Below are 20,868 nucleotides of genomic sequence, written 5' to 3' on the forward strand. Positions count from 1 at the left end.
ACATCTTTAGTTTATGTAGACACAAGGGAAGTTGCAGAATGATTGTCATCATAAATGGTCCACATATATGCAACAATTCCATTTGAACATTAAATATAAGAAGTGAAACACTAATAACGTTGCAAATTACCTCAGTGGGCCTCTGGTTGTGGCACTGACTACTGCTCTCACTCTTGTGGGCATGAGACTTTTGGATGGCCACAACTATAAAGAAATGATCCAGAATTTTCCACCACATACCAGATGCTGATGGATGGCAAGCAAGTACTAAAATTCCACCTCCAGGATGCATTGTTATGCTACCTGGGGCACCTTTGTGTTCCTTCAAGCGAGCGTGTCAAGCTGATTTTGGAGGCGCACTTCAGTCGAGTCGCATGACACTTTGGTTTGCAGAAAATCGTGGCAGTGCTGCAGAAGTAATTCTATTGCCCAAAACTCTGATAAGATGTTGGAAAATATATCAGGTCCTACAGTCCCTGTGCTATCGCCAAGCCAACCATTGAGAAGCAAGGCATGTACATTACTCTGCCTACTCCTAGCTAGCCTTGGGAATCCATCTCCATGGACTATATATCTGGGCTTCCTTCTACCAAGCATGGTAACAACTGTGTATTTTTGATCATTGATAGATTTTCTAAGATGACTATATTGACTGCTTGTAAGAAGAGTATCACAACAAAAGACATTGCCAAACTTTTCTTCGAATGAGTGTGGGTACATTTTGGGATTCCATAGACCATTCCATCAAATCAGGATAACAGGTTCTTGAGCACATTATGGTTGAGCCTCTTGTCATTGTTGGACACTAAACTCACCAAGTTGATTACATTCCATCCTTAGACTGATGGCCAAATAGAGGTTGTCAACAGGATGATAGTGCACATACTACACATGTACAACTCCAAACATCCACGAACATGGGATGAGAGTCTTCCCTATGTGAAACACAACTATAATAGAGCTCTCCATAGCTCGACTGGCAACAACCCCTTTCAAGTGGGCCTGGGATTTCAACCATTGTGTCCCATTGATGTGACAATGCCTCTTGCACTACACATGCATAATCTACACACGTTCAATTTGAAGTTGATAAAGCCACCAGGTTTATTGAACGCATCCAACACATCCGCCAACAAGTTCTTGATATCCTGGATAAAGCGAATGCTAGTACAAACAACGTCATGATCAACATCGGATGCCACATAAGTTTTAAGTGGGTTGGTGCAATAATTAACACTTATTATTTAACATATGCATTAGTTATGCACTCACACACCTTCGATTCTTGATAAGCTTGGGGTATTATGTGAGAAAACTGATAGCAAACAACAAGGATTTAGATGAGTTGTCTCGATCAACTAAGAATAGGAGCAATGTAAAATCTTATATAATTTTTTTTTGAAATTCAATCTTCTTTTAAAGGTTTTCTTCACAAATCATTATGGATAATTTGATGCTTCCTTCTATTCTCTATACCATTATAAATTTGTATTATTATAAACTTCCTTAAATCATCTTTGTACTTGTTACCCTACATTTTTGATGGTAAAGATGAGGAGAGCTTTATATAAAGGATAAATTCCTCCGCTCCTATGATATGTACTCAATCATCTGATATAATAATTTGTTATGGTTTACATACAAGTCTAATGTTGATAATAGTTATTTCAACACAATCCCAAGTGCACTAATTCATGCCCAAGTTCACATAGGCCTCCACACGTAAGTCTCATACAAGCCATCCCATCATAAACCTTAGCCCTATAGAATTTCACCATATATCATACATGATTTTACTAAAAACGATACATAATCTCAGTGCAAGCCCATTTACATTACTTCATCCCTTTGTCTCTTTCATTGTAGTCCATAATCTATTCACTTTAGACCTATTCATCGCAAATACACTCACTTTAGATCTGTTTACATTACTTCATCTCTTCTGCAAAGCCGTTCACTTTAGACCCATTCTTCAAAACTACTTTTTTAATGAGATTTATTTTAATTTCAAATCTTTCAAAACTACTTTTTTAATGAGATTTATTTTAATTTCAAATCTTTTAAATGTTGTGAAAGATCAAATACCTTTAAGTAAACATATTTCTTCAAGTTTTACAATTTTTTTTGCATATCAATTAATTTGATCCATCCCTACACTTAAACTAATTATTAAAATAGATTTATATTAATTTATTTTTTATAATTTTCATTTGTTACGTATCATATCAAATTTATTTACAAACAACAATGACAAAATATATATGTATCATATCAAATTTATTTACAAACAACAATGACAAATATATATATATATATATATATATATATATATATATATATATTTTATATTCTTAATAAAGTAGCATGGATTTTCAATAAATAATAATGGGATGTATTATTAAAAAACCTCTTAATTTTTATTGTTTGTACGTATCATATCAAATTTATTTACAAACAACAATGATAATATATATATATATATAATAAAGAGTAGATTATATTGTTCATTGGTTTTCAATAAATAATAATGGGATGCATTATTTAAAAACTCCTTAATATTAAGGTCACAATTTAAAACTCATAAATAATCCAATCATTTAATAAAAAAAATTCTATTAAAATATTTTTGAAGTCAATAATGATATGAATCTACTTTGCTGTTGGCTCCTCCCCTATCTATGTTACTCTTTTATTAGGCAATTCAACATCAATGTAAATTGATTAAAAACAACGGAAAAACAATATTTCAAAGAGGTTGCCCTTATCCTTGATATCTTGTTATTTCGTATGTATTAAACAATGAAATTTATTTAAAAATAAATAAATTGTATGAATCTACTTTGGTGTTTGCCCCTACCCCTCTCTATATTACTTTTATGGGGTAACTCAACATTAATGTAAATTGGTTAAAAACAACGGGAAACAAATGTTTCAGAGAGATTGCTCTTATTATTGATACCTTGTTAATCCATAACTATATTTGTGGTTTTCTAATTTAAAATATGTCCTTTTTATTTTAATTGTGAATAAATATTTATATAATTAATTGTTTTGGGTTGATATACATTATGGATAATTCGGTACATCTTACCCACCTCAAGTCAAACCTATATAGCGCCTTTCATCACAAGTATTTTATATATATATATATATAGATTTACTTATTTATTTTTCTGAAAATTATTATATTTTTTAATATTTTTTATAATATATTAAAAAAATCAAAATCTTTTAATTTATAATATATATTTTTGTTGTTGTTGTTGTAAGTTTGGCAGGATTACATTTTCATCATGTCCAATATATCACTTTGATTGGGGCAGAGAATTAAACTTGTGACTTCACATCAAGGAGTGTCTTAATAGAGCACATGATCACCATCTATCCAAAACCCCATGGACTTTAATTTATAATTTTGAAGATAGTTTGATTTATTTTATTTTATTTTATTTTTTACTGACTAGCATGTTCATGATTTATGAGACTAGCCTATGGTATATGAAACCATGACTCATGGTCATCTAAAGATGTGTAAATTATTGTGGACATTACTCTGGACAGTTCGTCATAACAAATCTGATAAAAAATTACTGAACTTCGAAATCTATACTATAAGAGTTAATTTTCCTTTAGATTTATGGAATTATTATTTTACTATTTACTGTGTATGCATGCAAAATATATTAAAAATGTGGAAAATAGAGAATAAATGGAACAATCACTCACAAAACCACAATAACACAAGATATGACTTAGGAAACCTTCTTTGGAGAAAGCTTAGTTGGAAGGTGAGGTTGCTTCACTCTCTCTTTCTTTGAATGGAAATGGTTCAAATACAAAGGAGTGAAACTTGTGGCCTGTGGGTTGCTACATAACACAAACACCCTTTGTGCTACCCTCACCCTATCCACTCTCAACTACTCTACTAAACTATGGAACAAAATGCATCAAAATAAAATCAAACCCCTTTTCTTCCCAGTTGTTTGATTATAACACAACTTGATAGCCAACTAGGGGTTAAATTTGACCATATGAGTTACGAATCAACCCTTCTAAAGTATTTTTCATCATGGTCACATGGCTAGCCCCTTTTTTCCATGATTAATGGGGTTGATGTAACATCCTCTCAAATTATGGTGGACAAAATAGGAAGTTCAATTTCTGGGTGGCATAACTTTTTCATATGGACTTCATTTGAGGTTGTTGTTGTGCCATTAGAAAGGTATTTGAGTGTACAATAACGCTAGGGGGTCTATGTAGGTGAGAGTTTTTGGACCCCAAAAAACATCATTAAATGCCTCAAATTTCCTTAAGAATTGTTGGATTCCAAAAACTTTGTTAAATGCCTCAAATTGCCTCAGTAAGATTTTGAACCCCAAGCTGGGAATCATTTGTAAAAAGGTCTTTTGAGCCAGTTCCTCCAATTTTTCCACTCTTAAAGCATCAATATGGATGAAAAATAATATAATGATCCAATTTGAATCATATCTCCCCATTTTGGGAGGCTTTTGGTCCCCCAAATCTTTTACTAAATGAGATGGAGAAAATTTTCCTCTACCTCCTCCGTGGAATACCATTTAGCCTTGCTTGGAAGTTATCCTTTCAACCCAATCTACCAAAGGTCATGTTGTCCTTATCTTATAATTCCGGACCTCTTATAGAAAACAATATCCTCCATCATCTCTACCCGAGAATTTGGTGCTAAATACTCTATAAAAGGTAGGATCTATTTTTCTCCCTGATCTAGGATGGAAGGCTCATAGAGTTTAAGATTGTCCACATTCACTACCAAGTAAATGTGCATGTATGGTGGTAGATTGATTCTATAGGCATTATCTCCCAACTTTTCCAATATCTCGAAGGGACCATATCGTAGAGCCTTGATTTTCTTACGAGGACACCCTGTAGCCTCTCCTTGTTCAACTGTGACCATATTTTGTCCCTCACTCTGAATGGATTCTCTATTATGTTATGATTATGCTCGACCTCGTACTTTTCTTGTGACTTCTGCAACATCTTCGATACCTATAGATGGATTTGTCTAATCTTTTCAACATTTTTTTTCTTCCCTTAAAGAATCCCTTATAAGATCCTCCAACTTTGCCTTATTGTCCAGGTGCAATATCCATAGGTGAAGGTGTTAAATATCCAAAACAAGTTTCAAACAGGGACTTACTATTAGAAGTGTGGACTACTCTATTATAAGGTTGTTGTATATAAAACATATTTTCATATCAAGTCCTCAAATGCTTTTTATTGCAACTACACAAAAGTTGCACCAAAGTCCCGTTGACTACTTATGGTTTGCCCATCTATCTATGGATGGAATGTTGTAGACCTCTCTAACTTTGTGTCCATCTTCTCCCACAATGTAGTCCAACATGCACTAAAAAATCTGGTGCCCTTGAATAAAAGATACTGGGAAAGACAGTCAGGGCTCACAATAATGTATACATTTTTTATGACTCCAGAGTGAGTTGCTACCTAAGTAAGACAAATCAAACTTAATTGTGGCATCGAAGGCTTTGTCATAAAAAAATTGACAAATTGATAAAAATCAACAAGATAGAAGCAGTAAGAGGATTTCTAAGATTGTTGAAGCCCGATAACTCAATCTGCAAGTGCTGTCAATTCGACAAGCAGACAAGGACTCAATTCAAGACGAAGGAGTTCTCAACCTCTAAAACTCTAGCGCTGATTCACATTGATATATGTGGCCCAACAATGACAAAAATCCCAAGAGGAGAAAGGTACTTTATTCTTTTTATTGATGATTTTACTAGAGCCACTTGTATAATGTTGTTGAAAGAAAAATCAGAAGCTCTAAAAAAATTCAAAATGTTTAAAGCACATGTTGAAAAAAAGAAAGATCTAAATATTAAATGTTTAAGATCAGATAGAGGTGGATAATTCACTTCAATAGAACTCGAAGAGTATTGCGAAGAACATGGGATAAGGAGAAAATACCTACTGGCCAAAACTCCACAACATAATGGAGTAGTAGAGAGAAAGAACATAACATTTTAGGAGATGGCCAGAGTTATGATGGATGAATCAAAGGTTCCACACACCTTATGGGGAGAAGTAGCAGAAGCAATTGTCTATTTAGCAAACAGAACATAGATCAGGCCTAATAGTGATAAGACTCCCTATGAGTTATGGAAAAGGAGACCAACATCAGTGAAACCTTTAAAGGCGTTCAGGAGCAAATGCTATATCAAAAGAAATGATAAATATCTTAGAAAATTTGATTCTCTAGCTGATGAGGGCATATTTCTTGGGTACTTTGTCAAGAGTAAAGCCTACAAGTGCTTCAACAAGAGGAAAAAAGGGTTGAAGACTGCACTGATATTGTAGTGGATGAAATATTGCCATGATCAAAGCCATACAGAGAAGACGCGAACTCCGATGAAGGAGAAAGTTCAGTCTCCAAATTCTTAGACCCAAAAGAAGCGAAAGTAGAGGATGAAGATGAAGAAATAGGTACAACAACATAGAGGCCCAAAACAACTTCCAGGTATGTGTAGAAACACCATCTGAAAAGTCAAATTATCTGTGATCATAGGCTCGATGTTCAAACTAGAAGGAAATTCCTTGACAACCTAAGCTATGCTAATCATGCCTTGATATCACAGATCAAGCCCACGAGTCGCAATTAGGCAAGTGAAGACAAGTTCTGGGTGAAGGCAATGAATGAAGAATTGGACCAAATCGAGAAAAATTATACTTGGGAGCTTGTCCCTAGACACAAAGAGAAAAACATTCTAGGCACCAAATGGGTCTTTAAAAATAAGCTAAATGAGTAAGGCCAAGTGGTAAGGAACAAAACACGACTAGTCTACAAAGGGTATGCTCAGATAGTAGGGATATAATTTAAAGAAACCTTGCACTTGTGGTAAGATTAGAAGCCATCAGAATGTTCCTTGCTTTTGCCAGTCACAAGAACATCAAGGTATACCAGATGGATGTGAAATCGACCTTTCTCAATGGTGATCTGGAAGAAGAAGTATATATGGAACAACTAGAAGGATTCACGCTCTTAGAGAATGACGAATATGTATGCAGAATGAAAAAGGATTTGTATAGGCTCACACAAGCGTCCAGAGCTTGGTATGCTAGGTTGGAAAAATACCTTCAACAATAAGATTTCAAAAGAGGCACTGGAAATAACAATCTGTATATAAAATATGAAGATGATCACTTATTGATTTTTGTGGTTTAGGTAGATGATATCATCTTTGGCAGCGATTTGGAATAGTGGAACATCGATTTTTTGAGTCTATGAAAAAAGAATTTGAGATGTTTATGATAGGAGAACTATCCTTCTTTCTCGGGTTACAAATTTCTCAATTTACAGATGGCATCTTCATCTCCCAATCCAAGTATTTAAGAGAAATGTTGAAGAAATTTGGGATGGAGGAATGCAATCCAGTTAGTACCCCCATGGTTACTGGCTATAAGCTATGTAAATAGGATGAAACACCCCTGGTAAATTAGAAAATCTATAGGTCAATGATTGGAAGCTTGCTATACCTCACAACCTCAAGACCAGATATCATGCAAGCAATGGGTCTGGTGGCCAAATTTCAACCCTGCCCTCATGAGAGCCATGTCATTGTTGTAAAAAGGATTTTCAAATATTTGCAAGGCACAACAAACTGTGGGTTATGGTATGCTAGAAGCAAAGATTTTAAGATAAAAGCTTATACTAATGTTGATTGGGAAGGCAACCTTTATGACAAGAAAAACAACTATGGAGCAACATTCTTTTTGGGAGATTATCTAGTTTCTTGGGTCAACAAAAAACAAGACTCAATCTCATTATCAATGGTTGAAGCAAAGTACATTATTGTGGCCACCTATTGCACACAAATTCTTTGGATGAAGCAACCTTAAAGAACATGAAGGTAGAGTTAACTGATTCAATTCCAATCATGTGTGACAATACTAGTGCTATCAACATCTCTAAAAATCCTATCATGCATTCAAAGGCCAAGCACATTCTAATTAAGTTCCATTTCTTAAGAGAACAAGTTGTTGTTAATGTTGTACAAATGAGTATGTGGCCACTAATGAGAAACTTGTAGATATATTCACTAAGCCACTGACACAAGAAACCTTTTAGTACCTTAGGCAACAAATATGCAAATTTTCCATGAAATTCTAATCTGCTATTATGAACAATTAGAAAACAAATTTTATTTTCACAGAGACACAATTTCTCTACCAAATAGCAACTAAATAGAATAGAAATAATTTCACAAAATTCACACAATTTTTCTAGGGGTCCCAACAAGGAAAACCTTCGCTTGCTTCATAATTTAATTATGGAAAATTAAGCAACATATATGATAAACATACAAGATGGTTCCAATTTGAAACTACAATAATTTTCGTGTCTGTTCTAGGCCCGAAACCTTTGACCAATAGTTGACCTGCTTCTTTCCCCTATACACACTAAAGGCTTTGATTTTCTAGCACAAAACCTTAGGAAATAATCTCCTAATTTCTAACACTGGTTGAGCTCCTATTAAATAGGGATTTTCCCTATCTATGCACACTCCAAAGAGAAATTTCCCTCCTTAATAATTCACACAAGGAACACTTGGCTCATTCCTCCATAAGCTCTCTTGCTCACAAACTCGTGCTTAAGAATTGAATTGATTAGTTGTGTGCGTTTGATCTTATAAGCTTTTCGATTATGCTATTGTTAGTGAGTTTTCTAAATTATGAACTGAACTGGAGCTTTTCTAGTTAACAAAAGTCAACACACTTAGTTAAGTGGATCCTCCTAAAACTTAGGAGGCTAACTCCACTTGTTCACTTAGTTCCCAATTTAACTCACACTAGAGGACATATAACTCATCCTCCACAAACTCGCACTAGTCAAATTACTTCTTGAACTTGTCCTCATACCTGGAAGTCGTATAGAAGATATCCAAATTGATTCATTGAATCAAGTCACACATTAAGGAATCCATTCCTTTGCTACTTTTCAACACTCCCTCTTAGTAAGGAAGGGATTGTGTAAAACTCCCAACTTATCTTTGTGATGAACAAAACTGCCTCTTTTCAATGCCTTAGTCAAGATGTTTGTTGCCTGCTCCCCTGTTGGAATGTACGGTAGCTTAACTATCCCCTTCTGCACAAAATATCTAAGATGGTGATACCAAATATCGATATGCTTTGAGCGATCATGAAACATTGGGTTCTCAAAGAGATTAATGCAACTCTAATTATCCCAATGTATCATGGTAGGCTCCATCCCCTGTTTGAAAGGTCCCACAGGTAACTTCCTCTTCCAAATAGCCTCGCAAGCTGCCTGACTAGCAACCATCTACTCAACCTTTGTTGAACTGAGTACAACTCTGCTTCCTGTTGTACCAAGAAACTGCAGTTGATCCAATGCTGAAGATGCCACCTAATGTACTCTTCCTATCTATGGAGCTCCTTGCCCAATCTGCATCTGTGAAGCCCTTAAAGATCACTCCATCAACCTCTCTTTATCACAATCCATAATCTGTTGTGCCTCTGAGATATATCAACACATGCTTTACAACAACCCAATGCACTCTGGTCAGTTCAACCATGAACTGACTCAACTGGTTGAATGCAAAACAAATATCAGGTCATGTGTTGACCAAGTACATCAACGACCCAATGAGTTGCCTGTATACTGTAAAACCCACTCACTCTTCTCTGGTAGCATCCACCTTCCTCAAGTTTGTGACTAGAGGTGTGGCCATGGACCCGCAATCCTACATATGAAATATTCAGAGAATATTTGTTGTGTACTTGCCTTGTCCCACGAAGATCTCACCATCACCTTGCCAAACCTCCAAGCCAAGGAAATAGTTTATAAGCCCCATATACTTCATCTCAAACTCCCTTACAAGGTCCTCCTTGCAATCCTGGATCAAGCTGTCATCTCTAATCAATATAAGGTTGTCGAAATAGAGAACTAGAATGAGTGGAATCCCTCCAACCATGATGTAGTACAGGTTAGGATCTGCCTCACTCTTAGTGAAGCCCAATCCTCGAAAGTAGCAGTCAATATGAGTGTACCATGCTCTCGAAGCCTGCTTGAGCTTATAAAGAGGTCTCTTCATCCTACACACGTGTCTTTGTTGAACTGCTCGAACCCCTCTGGCTACTCTATGTAGTTCTCCTTATCTACAACTCCATTGAGGAAGGTTGTCTTCAAGTCCATCTGGTGGATCTTCCACCCCATCTATTGATCTGAAAATCACTCTTGAGTGATCTCAGTTAATTAATTAATGAATGAAGGCATTAAAGACTCATGTGCTGGTGTGTGTCTATGTTATCTTAGGCAACAGATCGATCAGATTGCAAAATACACAGACACTGGAAAATGGAAAACAGTGAGAGAAACACAGTAAGCAAATACAAGAACACAACAAATTAATAAGGAGTTCACCCAATCCTCCTGGGCTACGTCTCCGGTCCAGCTTTTAGTGGTGGCCTTTTCTTATTGTGTCTTTAAAGCAGATTTTTTACAATGAGGAGCTCAATTTGAGTCTCCTGAAATAGATGATGCTTAGCAGGGTGGTTCTTGGATTCCCCAAGCCACGAGAGTGCACAGACTCTTCCTTACTAAGTCTCGACCTCAACTGGTCTTGAATGGGATGAGTCTAATTTGGCACCCAGTTCCCGACAGATATCCTCTCAGGCATTGCTCGAACCTCTCAAGCCTTTTGTCTGCTCGATGCTACCTTACTCTACAAGTTAGCTCGACTCTCTGTTTTCTGCTTCTTTCTTATTCTTTGTTCTGTCTCTCTATCTCACTGTCTCCTTCTTTCTTACAGTGCTCACTTCGCTCTTGCTTCACGCTTTCCCTTGTCTTTGCCTCTGTCTGTTCATGGCTTAAAGCCAATTTGTCTCATGATTGTTTGCTTCCTTTTCCGCCCCTTCGGATCACCTGCTACTATTCGCTTGGAGTTCCCTGCCTCTGCGCCATCGCCACTGCGTAACGTCTCACAGGGAAGTGGCCACTTTTCCTCTCATGAACTGCGCCAGCTCTTCCTCAAACAATTTAGTATTTAGGTTACGCTGTGTAATGATTCATTCGCCAACTCAGTGGTCAATTCGGACTTCAGACTTTTATACGCCGCAACTTAATTCTCCCTCCAGATCCTGTCATTCATCGGGCGCAATCTTTGCCGTCAGATCTGGAGCCCTATATCTTACGGTGTTCGCTATTATCGCGCGGTTGACTTGCTCGACTGTTAGCCCACGATGAGAGGTGGTTTTCTCTCTCATTCGCTGGACACGCGTCGTGCAATGTGTGGAATTGCTCGTTCTCTTGCCAAATCTGCTTACTGCCCAACATGCCTCCGATATTCTACCGGTTTTGGAGTGCGGGGCCCGCCTTTCACTTTCGCGCTTACCCTACGGTTTCCCGGCTTCCCATGCGACCGAGCGCTTGGGGCTTTTCCTTCTCTAGGGGTTTTTCCCAACGATGCGTTTTTAATCAGAAACAACCTCTGTTTTCCGATCTGGACTTCCCAACTGCTAGTTTTCATCCTGCGTGGTCTCCATGGGCCTCGATCAACGTGCTTTGACTGAGGTCCTCGTCGTTCCTTGTTGGCTACAAACTGCCACTATCTAGAGGTCTCCTGATAGCTCTTTGTTCACAAGTTTTTTTTTGAATTCTGATTTAATACAGTCATAACACTTTGATAATTTCCATGGATCCAATTCAGATCACGACCTGTCCACTGAAAAAGCTTTTGGACCACCAAAAGTTGGTTTTCAAGCATCGACTAAGTGAGGGTACAATTGTCTCACTTATCTAATCTCTATCCACTTTGCACTGCTTGGCTTTGAACCCTTGAGCCCAACTCTGAGGTACTCAACATCTCCCTTGCACGTCGTCATCACCTTCCTATCCAGAACCGTGTCTTCCTGCAATTCATTAAGATATTCAGGTAACAGGTCATCAATAGAAGGCAATTGACTCTGCTCTTCAGGATCTTCAATTAGTGAAGGTTCAAACAATCTCAAGCAATCTGCATTTACGACTGAGTAGATGTGCATGTAAGCTGGTAGATCAAGGCGAAAAGCATTCTCACAGATCTTCTCAAGTATCTTGAAGAGTTCATACCTGATAGACTTTAGCTTTTTACCTTCACCTTGCATCCTTTCCTTGCTGATATACAGCCAGACTTGGACACCAACTTGGAAACTATGCTCCATCCGATGCTTGTCATGCCTTGCCTTTTATTTGGCTTGGCTCTTTTCCAGCTGTCCCTGTACTGCCTGGTGGATCTCTTGGATCTATTCAATGAACCTAGCTGCCCTGTCCACATCACTGTGTCCTTCAACTGTTGTGTCTTTACCAAAGACAAAATCCAAAGGAGACCTTGGTGTGAAACCAAAACAGGTCTCAAAAGGAGATCTCTGTGTAGAAGAATGTTTTTCTCTGTTGTAAGCATGCTGCACATAACATAAATGTTCATCCCAAAGCTTAGGATGCTTGCTGCAATATCCCCTGAGTAACTGGATCACTGTCTTGTTAACTACTTCTGTCTGGCCATCAGTTTGTGGATGAAAAGCTGTGCTTTTCTTCAGTTTGGTGTCCATCAGTTCCCACAGAATTGACCAAAACTTCCCCACAAATCGGGTGTCTCGATCAAATACAATGGAAGTGGGTAATCCAAAATGAACCCATACATGTTGAAAGAACAATTTTGCAGTTTGTTCAGCTGTAATCTGTTTATTACAAGGCATCAAAACACTCATTTTGCTGAACCTATCCACAACAACATACAGATAATCATGACCTTTCCTAGATTTAGGTAGTCCTCCAACAAAATACAGGGAAACACTTTCCCAAGGGTGAGAAGGAACTGGTAATGGAGTGTACAAGCCTAGTTTTCTATTGTTGGGCTTTCTTTTTGCACACATAGTACACCCTCTTACATATCTAGAAACTGTCTCGTTTATTTTTGGCCAATAACAAAATCTTTACAGTTGTGCAACTGTTTTACTTACCCCAAAGTGACCTGATATTAGAGAAGTGTGTGCTTCTCGAATTATCTTTACTCTTTCAGTTTGTGGAATGCATAACTTCCCACAATGGTATAAGAGTCAGTCCTTTACATGATAATCCAATTCTTCTACTTGTTTGCCTTGACTTAAAGTTGCATATACATCTTTAAAGTCTATATCTTGAGCATATTGTTCAATGTAACTCTCATGTAACACAGAATTATGCTTAAGTATAGTAGATGCATTTATAATGGGTCTAGATAACATATCTGCAACTTTATTGTGTATGCCCTTTTTATATCTGATGACTAAATGAAACTGTTGTAGAAAACCCATCCATCTATAGTGCCTTGATTGCTGCAACTTAGTTTGGGAGTGTAGATATTGAAGTGGTTGATGATCAGTATGTATTACTGTCTCTTTGCCCATTAAGTAATGTTTCCACTTTTTCACACTTTGTACTAATGCATACAATTCTTTATCATATGTAGGATAGTTAACTACTGTAGAATTAAATGTCTCAGAATGATAACATTTGGGTTTATCGTGTTATGTCAACACTGCACCCATGGCATAGTCACTGGCATCCATTTGGATCTCAAATGGTCTTTGAAGATTAGACAGTGCTAGTACAGGTGTTGTACTAATCTTTTCTTTCAAGGTGTTGAAGGCTTTTTGCTGTTTGCCTCCCTAGTGAAACACCTTGTTCAATCCCGTTAAAGCATGTAAGGGAGCTGCAATTAAGGAAAAGTTAGAAATGAACTTCCTCCAATATTGCGCTACTCTTAAGAAGCTTCTAACTTCTGTAGCAAATTTGGGTTTAGGCCAGTTCACAATGACTGCCACCTTAGAGGGATCTATCTTCAATTTACCACCTCCTACTATATGACCCAAATAATTCAAAGATGTTTTGCCAAATTCACATTTTGAGAGTTTAACATAAATTTTTTCTCTTTTCAAAACATCTAGTGTCAGCTTAACATGCTTTAAGTGTTCTTCCCATGTTTTGCTAAATATCAGAATGTCATCCAGATATACAATAACAAAATCATCAAGAAAAGGTCTGAGTACATTATTCATTAATCTCATGAAAGTAGCATGAACATTAGTTAAGCCAAAAGGCATAACTAGCCACTCATACAATCCCTGCTTTGTTTTGAAAGCAGTTTTCCATGCATCTTGTTCTGCAACTTTGACCTGATGGTATCCACTATGCAAGTCTAACTTGGAAAAATAAACAACTTCTTTCAATTGATCTAAAAGATCGTTTATGCGAGGAAGGGGATAACAATTTTTGATTGTTATCTTATTCAGTGCTCGGTAATCAATGCACATTCTCCACAAGCCATCTTTCTTTCTCACCAAAACAATTGGTGACCCACATGGTGATGTGCTAGGTCTGATGAACCCTTTCTTGAGCAACTCCTGCACCTTCTTCTTGATTTCTACGTTCTCTAAAGCGGACAACCTGTACATTCCAATGTTAGGCAATGGAGCATCTTGCTGCAAAATAATATCATGCACTATTTCCTTTTTGGGTGGCAGACCTTTAGGTTCTTGAAACAAGATATCATACTTTGAAACAACCTTTTCTAAATCAGCTCGCTGTTTAGCATTACAACCCTCAAATACATTGGTTTTATCAGGTTTCATTTCCTTTACAACCATCAGTAAGAATTGTTTGTATGAATTTATCATTCTTTTCATCTGCCCTGAGTTTATGAGAGTATAATTATTCTTGAGCTTATGAGCTCTTACAAAGTATTCTATTCCATCTTTAACAAGTAGATACTTGTTCTCAGCTCTATAGAAAATAGCTTTTCTGTCATACAAGTAAGGACTTCCTAAAACAATTCCACATATATCCAAAGGAATTATGTCTAACTCAACCTCATCTACAAATGCTGACCCAAAAGAAAACTTGAGTTTGCATTGTATAGTCACTTGTAGTTGTGCTTTATCATTTAACCATCCTAATGGGTATGGTTTCTTGTGAGGTGTAGTCACTAATCCCAACTTCTTTATAATTGCTTCAAAAATTAAATTTACTTGTGAGCCACTATCAAACAAAGTATCATTCTTTCGATGTTTGGAAATAACTCGAATATGGAAAAGCTCATGTCTTTTTCTCTTATTTTCTTCATCAATAGTAGATTGTGCAGAATTACTAGTAGATGCTTCAGAATTCTTACCTCTTATACCTGTGGCTGCAATAGTTGTTTCATCTCCTGAGTCTGACCCCAAATCTTTCTGAATAGATGCAACAATCTTCTTCTTCTTGCCCTCGAACTTCTTAGGTCTCAGCTCCGGATGCAGAATCTAACAGTGCTCATCATCATGCCCGTCCTTTTTACAGTGAGTGTATGAAGCCTTGCTTTTCTGTGCAGTGTTAGCCTTCCTTGCTGTCCATTTCTGCTTTCTTTTCTCCTTATTCTTGCTTGCAGTGGGTTGGGATGATCCCCCAACTTCTGGACTTCCATTCTTTCCTCTAGCTTCTAGATGAGTAGCTTGAACATATACCTCATCTATACTAGTGGGATTAAACATGAGGATAGTGTGCCTCATGTAGCTGTGTAGACCACCAATGTATTTCAATAGAGTCTCAGGTGAGTCTAATGAGATTCCTAGAATCAATGCTCTCTTTCTAAATTCTTGGGTGTATTCCTGTACACTTTGCCCTTTCAACTGTCGAAGAGTTTGCAAGCTCATCATGGCTTGTTGCATGTAGGCCAATGGATAGAACTGCTTTTTGATTGCAGAAACAAATTCATTCCAGACAGAGATAGTCTTACCATGTCTCTTCAGGTCAGCTTGGGTCCTGTCTTCCCACCAAACCAAGGCAGTGCCTCCAAGGCGTAGGCTTGCCAGCTAAATCTTGATCTTGTCTGAATCGATATTATGCACTCTGCAATAAACATCAATTTGTCTAATCCAATTGTCCAGCTTTTCTGCATTCAACTCTCCATCATATATAGGTAAATCAAATTTGACATCTAGTTTAATCAAAGATGTCTTCTTTTTATGTTCAGGGCTATTAGGACGTGTGAGAAAGCTTTCTTCTTTCCCCTTGCCTTTTGAGTGGTCATGGAAGTGAGACTCTCATCTTCTCCTTTACCTTGTTTGGAGCCTGATGAATCTTCATCTTTGTGTTTTCTAAAGTCCCTATACATTTCCTCTACCATGGACTTTATGACTAGGAAACTATCTATGATTTGAGGGTTTGGCCCCATAGAACCTTCCTCTGACATTGTCTTCTGAGGATAGACTCTCCCAATTTCAGGATTAGTTTCGACCAACTCCCCTTCTCCTAATTTGAGCTTTGATCCAGTTAGCATTCAACAACTAAATCCAACACAAGCTTGTCTAACCTTAACAACCTTGTGCTCTGATACCACTTTATCTAAAAATCACTCTTGAGTGATCTCAGTTAATTAATTAATGAATGAAGGTATTAGAGACTCAAGTGCTGGTGTGTGTCTATGTTATCTTAGGCAACAAATTGATCAGATTGCAAAATACACAGACACTAGAAAATGGAAAACAGTAAGAGAAACATAGTGAGCAAATACAAGAACACAACAAATTAATAAGGAGTTCACCCAATCCTCCTGGGCTATGTCTCCGGTCCAGCGTTCAGTGGTGGCCTTTTCTTATTGTGTCTTTAAAGCAGAGTTTTTACAATGAGGAGCTCAATTTGAGTCTCCTGAAATAGATGATGCTTAGCAGGGTGGTTCTTGGATTCCCCAAGCCATGAGAGTGCATAGACTCTTCCTTACTAAGTCTCAACGTCAACTGGTCTTAAATGGGATGAGTCCAATTTTGTACCCAGTTCCCGATAGATATCCTCTCAGGGATTGCTCGAACCTCTCAAGCCTTCTATTTGCTCGATGCTACCTTACTCTGTAGGTTAGCTCAGCTCTCTATTTTCTGCTTCTTGCTTATTCTCTGTTCTGTCTCTTTGTCTCACTGTCTCCTTCTTTCTTTTAGTGCTCGCTTCGCACTCTCCCTTGCCTCTATCTTTGTTTTTTCATGGCTTAAAGCCAATTTGTCTCATGACTGTTTGCTTCCTCTTTTGCCCTTTCGGATCGCCTGCTGCTATTCGCTTGGAGTTCACTGCCTCTGCGCCATTGCCACTGCATAATGTCTCGGAAGGAAGTGGCCACTTGTCATCTCATGAACTGCGCAAGCTCTTCCTCAAATGGTTCGGTATTTTGATTACACTGTGTAATGATTCATCCGCTAACTCAGTGGTCAAATCGGACTTTAGACTTTTATACGCCAAAACTTAATCCTCCCTCCAGATCTGGTCATTCATCGGGTGCAATTTCTGCCTTCAGATCTGGAGTCCCCAAATCCTACAGTGTTCGCTCTTATCGCGTGGTTGACTTGCTCGACCGTTAGCCCATGATGAGAGGCGGTTTTCTCTCTCATCCGCTGGACACGCGTCGTGCAATGTGTGGAATCACTCATTCTCTTGCCAAATCCGCTTACTGCCCAACATGCCTTCGATATTCTGTCGGTTTTGGAGCGCGGGGCCCGCCTTTCGCTTTAGCGCTTTCCCTACGGTTTCCCAGCTTCCCATGCGACCGAGCGCTCGTGGCTTTTCCTTCTCGAGGGGTTTTGCCCAGCGACGCGCGATTAATCAGAAACGGCCTTCGTTTTTTGATCCGGTCTTCCCAACTACTAGTTTGCGTCCTGCGCAGTCTCCATGGGCCTCAGTCAGCGCGCTTTGACCGAGGTCCTCGTCGTTCCTTGCTGGCTACAAACTGCCACTGTCCAGAGGTCCTCCTGATAGCTCTTTGTTCACAAGTTTTTTTTTTGAAGTTTGATTTAATACAGTCATAGCACTTTGATAATTTCCATGGATCCAATTCGGATCATCTATGTTGCAAGTTCCAAAATAGTTGCGATGGATGAATAATGTGTTACTGGGGCAAAAGTCTCCTCATAGTTTGTGCCCTCAATCTGTGACAATCTGTTGGCCACAAACTTGGCCTTGAACTTCTCCATGCTCCCATCTGATCCATGCTTCAACTTGTACACCCATATGGATCCAACTACTAATTTTCCCTCAGGTCGTGGAACAACCTCCCAAACATTATTCTTCATGATAGAGGAATACTCCTCCACCATGACATCTTGCCAAACCTATTGAGAAGCTGCCTCCCCATAAGAAGAAGGCTCAGTATCCTCTGTCATTAGTGCCACACAACTTGTGTACCTATGTGGTTCTTTACTCTGTTTAAACATTGCGCTAAGAGCCTCGACTTGCTCTTGAGCCTCGTAGATCAACCTCTCATCCCACTTGACCTTCTACCCCCCTATGGTGGGTGGCTCTTGCCGATATTTCTACTCTTGGCCTAGATTGTCCTCCTCATCCTACTGCGAATCCTGTTGTGCGACCCTCATGTCGCTAGACTGTGGTTTTCGCTGACTCTGAGATGATGGTTGCACCTCCTGTTTGGGAGTGAGTAACTCCTCCTCAGGTACTACAATTTGCTCACACTCTAAGGAAACTCTCAAAGCCTGATCCTCCTGGAATCTCACATCTCGCTTGAGAATTTTCTTTCTGAGTCCTGGAAGATACACCTTGTATACTTGAGATGTCTCACTATACCCCACAAAGATACCCTTCTTTATTGTGGCATCCAAATTATTCCTGTTATCTTTGGACACATGACAATAGACCTTTGTGCCAAAGATCCGGAAGTGTGAAAGATCAAGCTTCTTTCCTGTGGAAGCCTCCTTTGGTGTGACTCATATAGGCACTCTATGTGGACTCATATTCTGCAGAAATACTGCAATGTTGCATGCTTATGCCCATAAGAATCTAGGCAGATCTTGGTCATGCAACATAGCTATAACTGCTCTAATAATGCTCATGTTCTTCCTCTAAGCCACCTCATTCTGCTGAGGGTTATGAGGTGCTATCAACTCTCTCCTAATACCTTCTTTTACACAAAAATCCTTGAAGGCATTGGAGATATATTCTCCACCATTGTCACTACTCACTACCTTGATTTTCTTCCTAGTTCGCTTCTCTACCAAGGCCTTAAACTCCATGAACTTGTCTAAGACCTCATCTTTCTTTTTCATAAAATAAATCTATTTTTTTTAGAAAAATCATTAATGAAAGTAACATAATACTCGTGCCACATCAGTGATGGAGAAGAGAAGGGCCTGCACACATCTTAATGCACCAGCTCCAAAATACCTTTGGCTTTGCTATCCTTACCATGGAAGAAGACTTGTCATACTTTCCAAGCATGCACCCATTGCACACTTCACCCTTGTCAAGGCCTCCTGTTGGTAATCCTATGGCAATCTACTGAAGAATCTTTAGTGCCCCATGATGCAAGTGTCCCATGCACCTATGCCAAATTTCACCTACATCTGCCCATCTTTCCTTGCGGCTCAAGGCTGCATCAGTCTCTACATGCAACTTGTAGAGATTTTTCACCCTCACACCTATCTGCGTCTTACGTCCAGAAGCCAAATGTTGGAGGTAAGACTTACCTCTACTGAAGGTAACATCATATCCTTTATCCTCAAGGATCGCTACTGAAACAAAGTTCTTCTTCAGCCATGGAACATAGAGAACATCTCTAAGATGAAGAGTATTACTTGACTCCCTCTCAAAGTTGAAAGAACCAACACCCTTTGTATCATACTTGCCATTATCTCCAAGCTCGATATTCACCTGCATATTCTTCTCATCCAACTTGCTGAAATATTCTCGATTTCCAGTCATATGGAAAGAGGCTCCTGAATCAATATACCACGTACTGCTCCCTATTGAGCTTGCCATGCAAGCTATCAATGAGAAGTCATTCTCAAACTGAGAGTCAAACTCATCTATCTTAGCTAATGCAACTGCATGCTCCTTATTTGACCCCTTCTTCTTTCGGTTAAGACACTCAAGAGCATAGTGTCCAAAAGTATGGCAATGGAAACAGTTGATCTTACTCAAATCTGTGTTCTTCTTGTCACACTTTTGAAAGCTTTTGCTCTTCACTTTGACTTTCTTGCCTTTTCCTTTTCCTGAAGGAAAATATTCTCCTCCTTCTCAACCTTACAACCCTTGCCACTGCTATTAGAAGTCTCAACTGGCCTGAGCCATAGCTCCTCCTAGATGAAGTCACTCCATAGGCATTCCCATTCCGACAACTTATCTCATCCAATGATACTTTGAACAAAAATATGCCAATTGATAGTAAACCCATTTAGAGCCACACACACTAGCTCTGTGTCCATGAGTTTCTCTCCAACAACTGCAAGTTCATCACGAACTTCCTCGATTTTGGTGAGATAGGCAATTACACTCTCACCCTTCTGCATCTTGATTTCCCTCAACTTCTCTTTGAGGACAATCTTCTGATTCTTTGAAGGGTTCTGGTAGAGATTGACTAAGGAATCCCGCATGTCTGTAGTTGTATCTTTACCTGTGATATGAGGAGCTACATGATCTCAAAGTCCATCCAAGATCATTCTCTTGGTCTTCGCCATTTGTCTTTGGAAGAGCCTCAACTCGTTTGGATTTGAAGGTTCTACAACACCTTTCTTAGTGAAATCATTCAGCCCAAACTCGTCCAATAAAAATAATATGTGGACCTTTTAGACACCAAAATTTGAAGAGCCATCCAATATATCTTGCTCTCACAATCCCAATCCCGTGTGAGTTGCCATCTTTGAAGACTATGTGTGGATTGATCTATGTTCACAACTTTGATACCATGTAGATTTTCCACGAAATATTGATTTGTTGTTATGAACAATCTGAAAACAAATTATCTTTTCACACAGACACACTATTTCTCTACCAAATAGCAACGTAATAAAATAGAAATAATTTCACAA

General features: G+C 38.4%; 1 protein-coding gene across 3 annotated transcripts in view; it reads left to right on the forward strand.

Annotated features, from left to right (window-relative positions):
• The window catches only part of LOC149248342 (lipid phosphate phosphatase epsilon 1, chloroplastic-like), a 178,691-nt gene that overhangs the window by 88,758 nt on the left and 69,065 nt on the right, over positions 1–20,868 (forward strand). Inside the window, exon 3 of one of the 3 annotated variants that reach the window (XM_089456030.1) lies at positions 3,271–3,399. The exons of the other annotated variants lie outside the window; for them this stretch is intronic. Within the exon in view, the coding sequence (XP_089312156.1) occupies positions 3,271–3,314 (44 nt within the window). The 3' untranslated portion in view covers positions 3,315–3,399. Of the gene's footprint in view, positions 1–3,270; positions 3,400–20,868 lie in introns of those variants that run through there. 3 annotated transcript variants of the gene reach the window in all.

This window comes from Pinus tabuliformis, chromosome 7, assembly GCF_031772625.1.
Source record: "Pinus tabuliformis cultivar Carrire ecotype Pingquan chromosome 7, CPIR1, whole genome shotgun sequence".
Taxonomy (NCBI): domain Eukaryota; kingdom Viridiplantae; phylum Streptophyta; class Pinopsida; order Pinales; family Pinaceae; genus Pinus; species Pinus tabuliformis.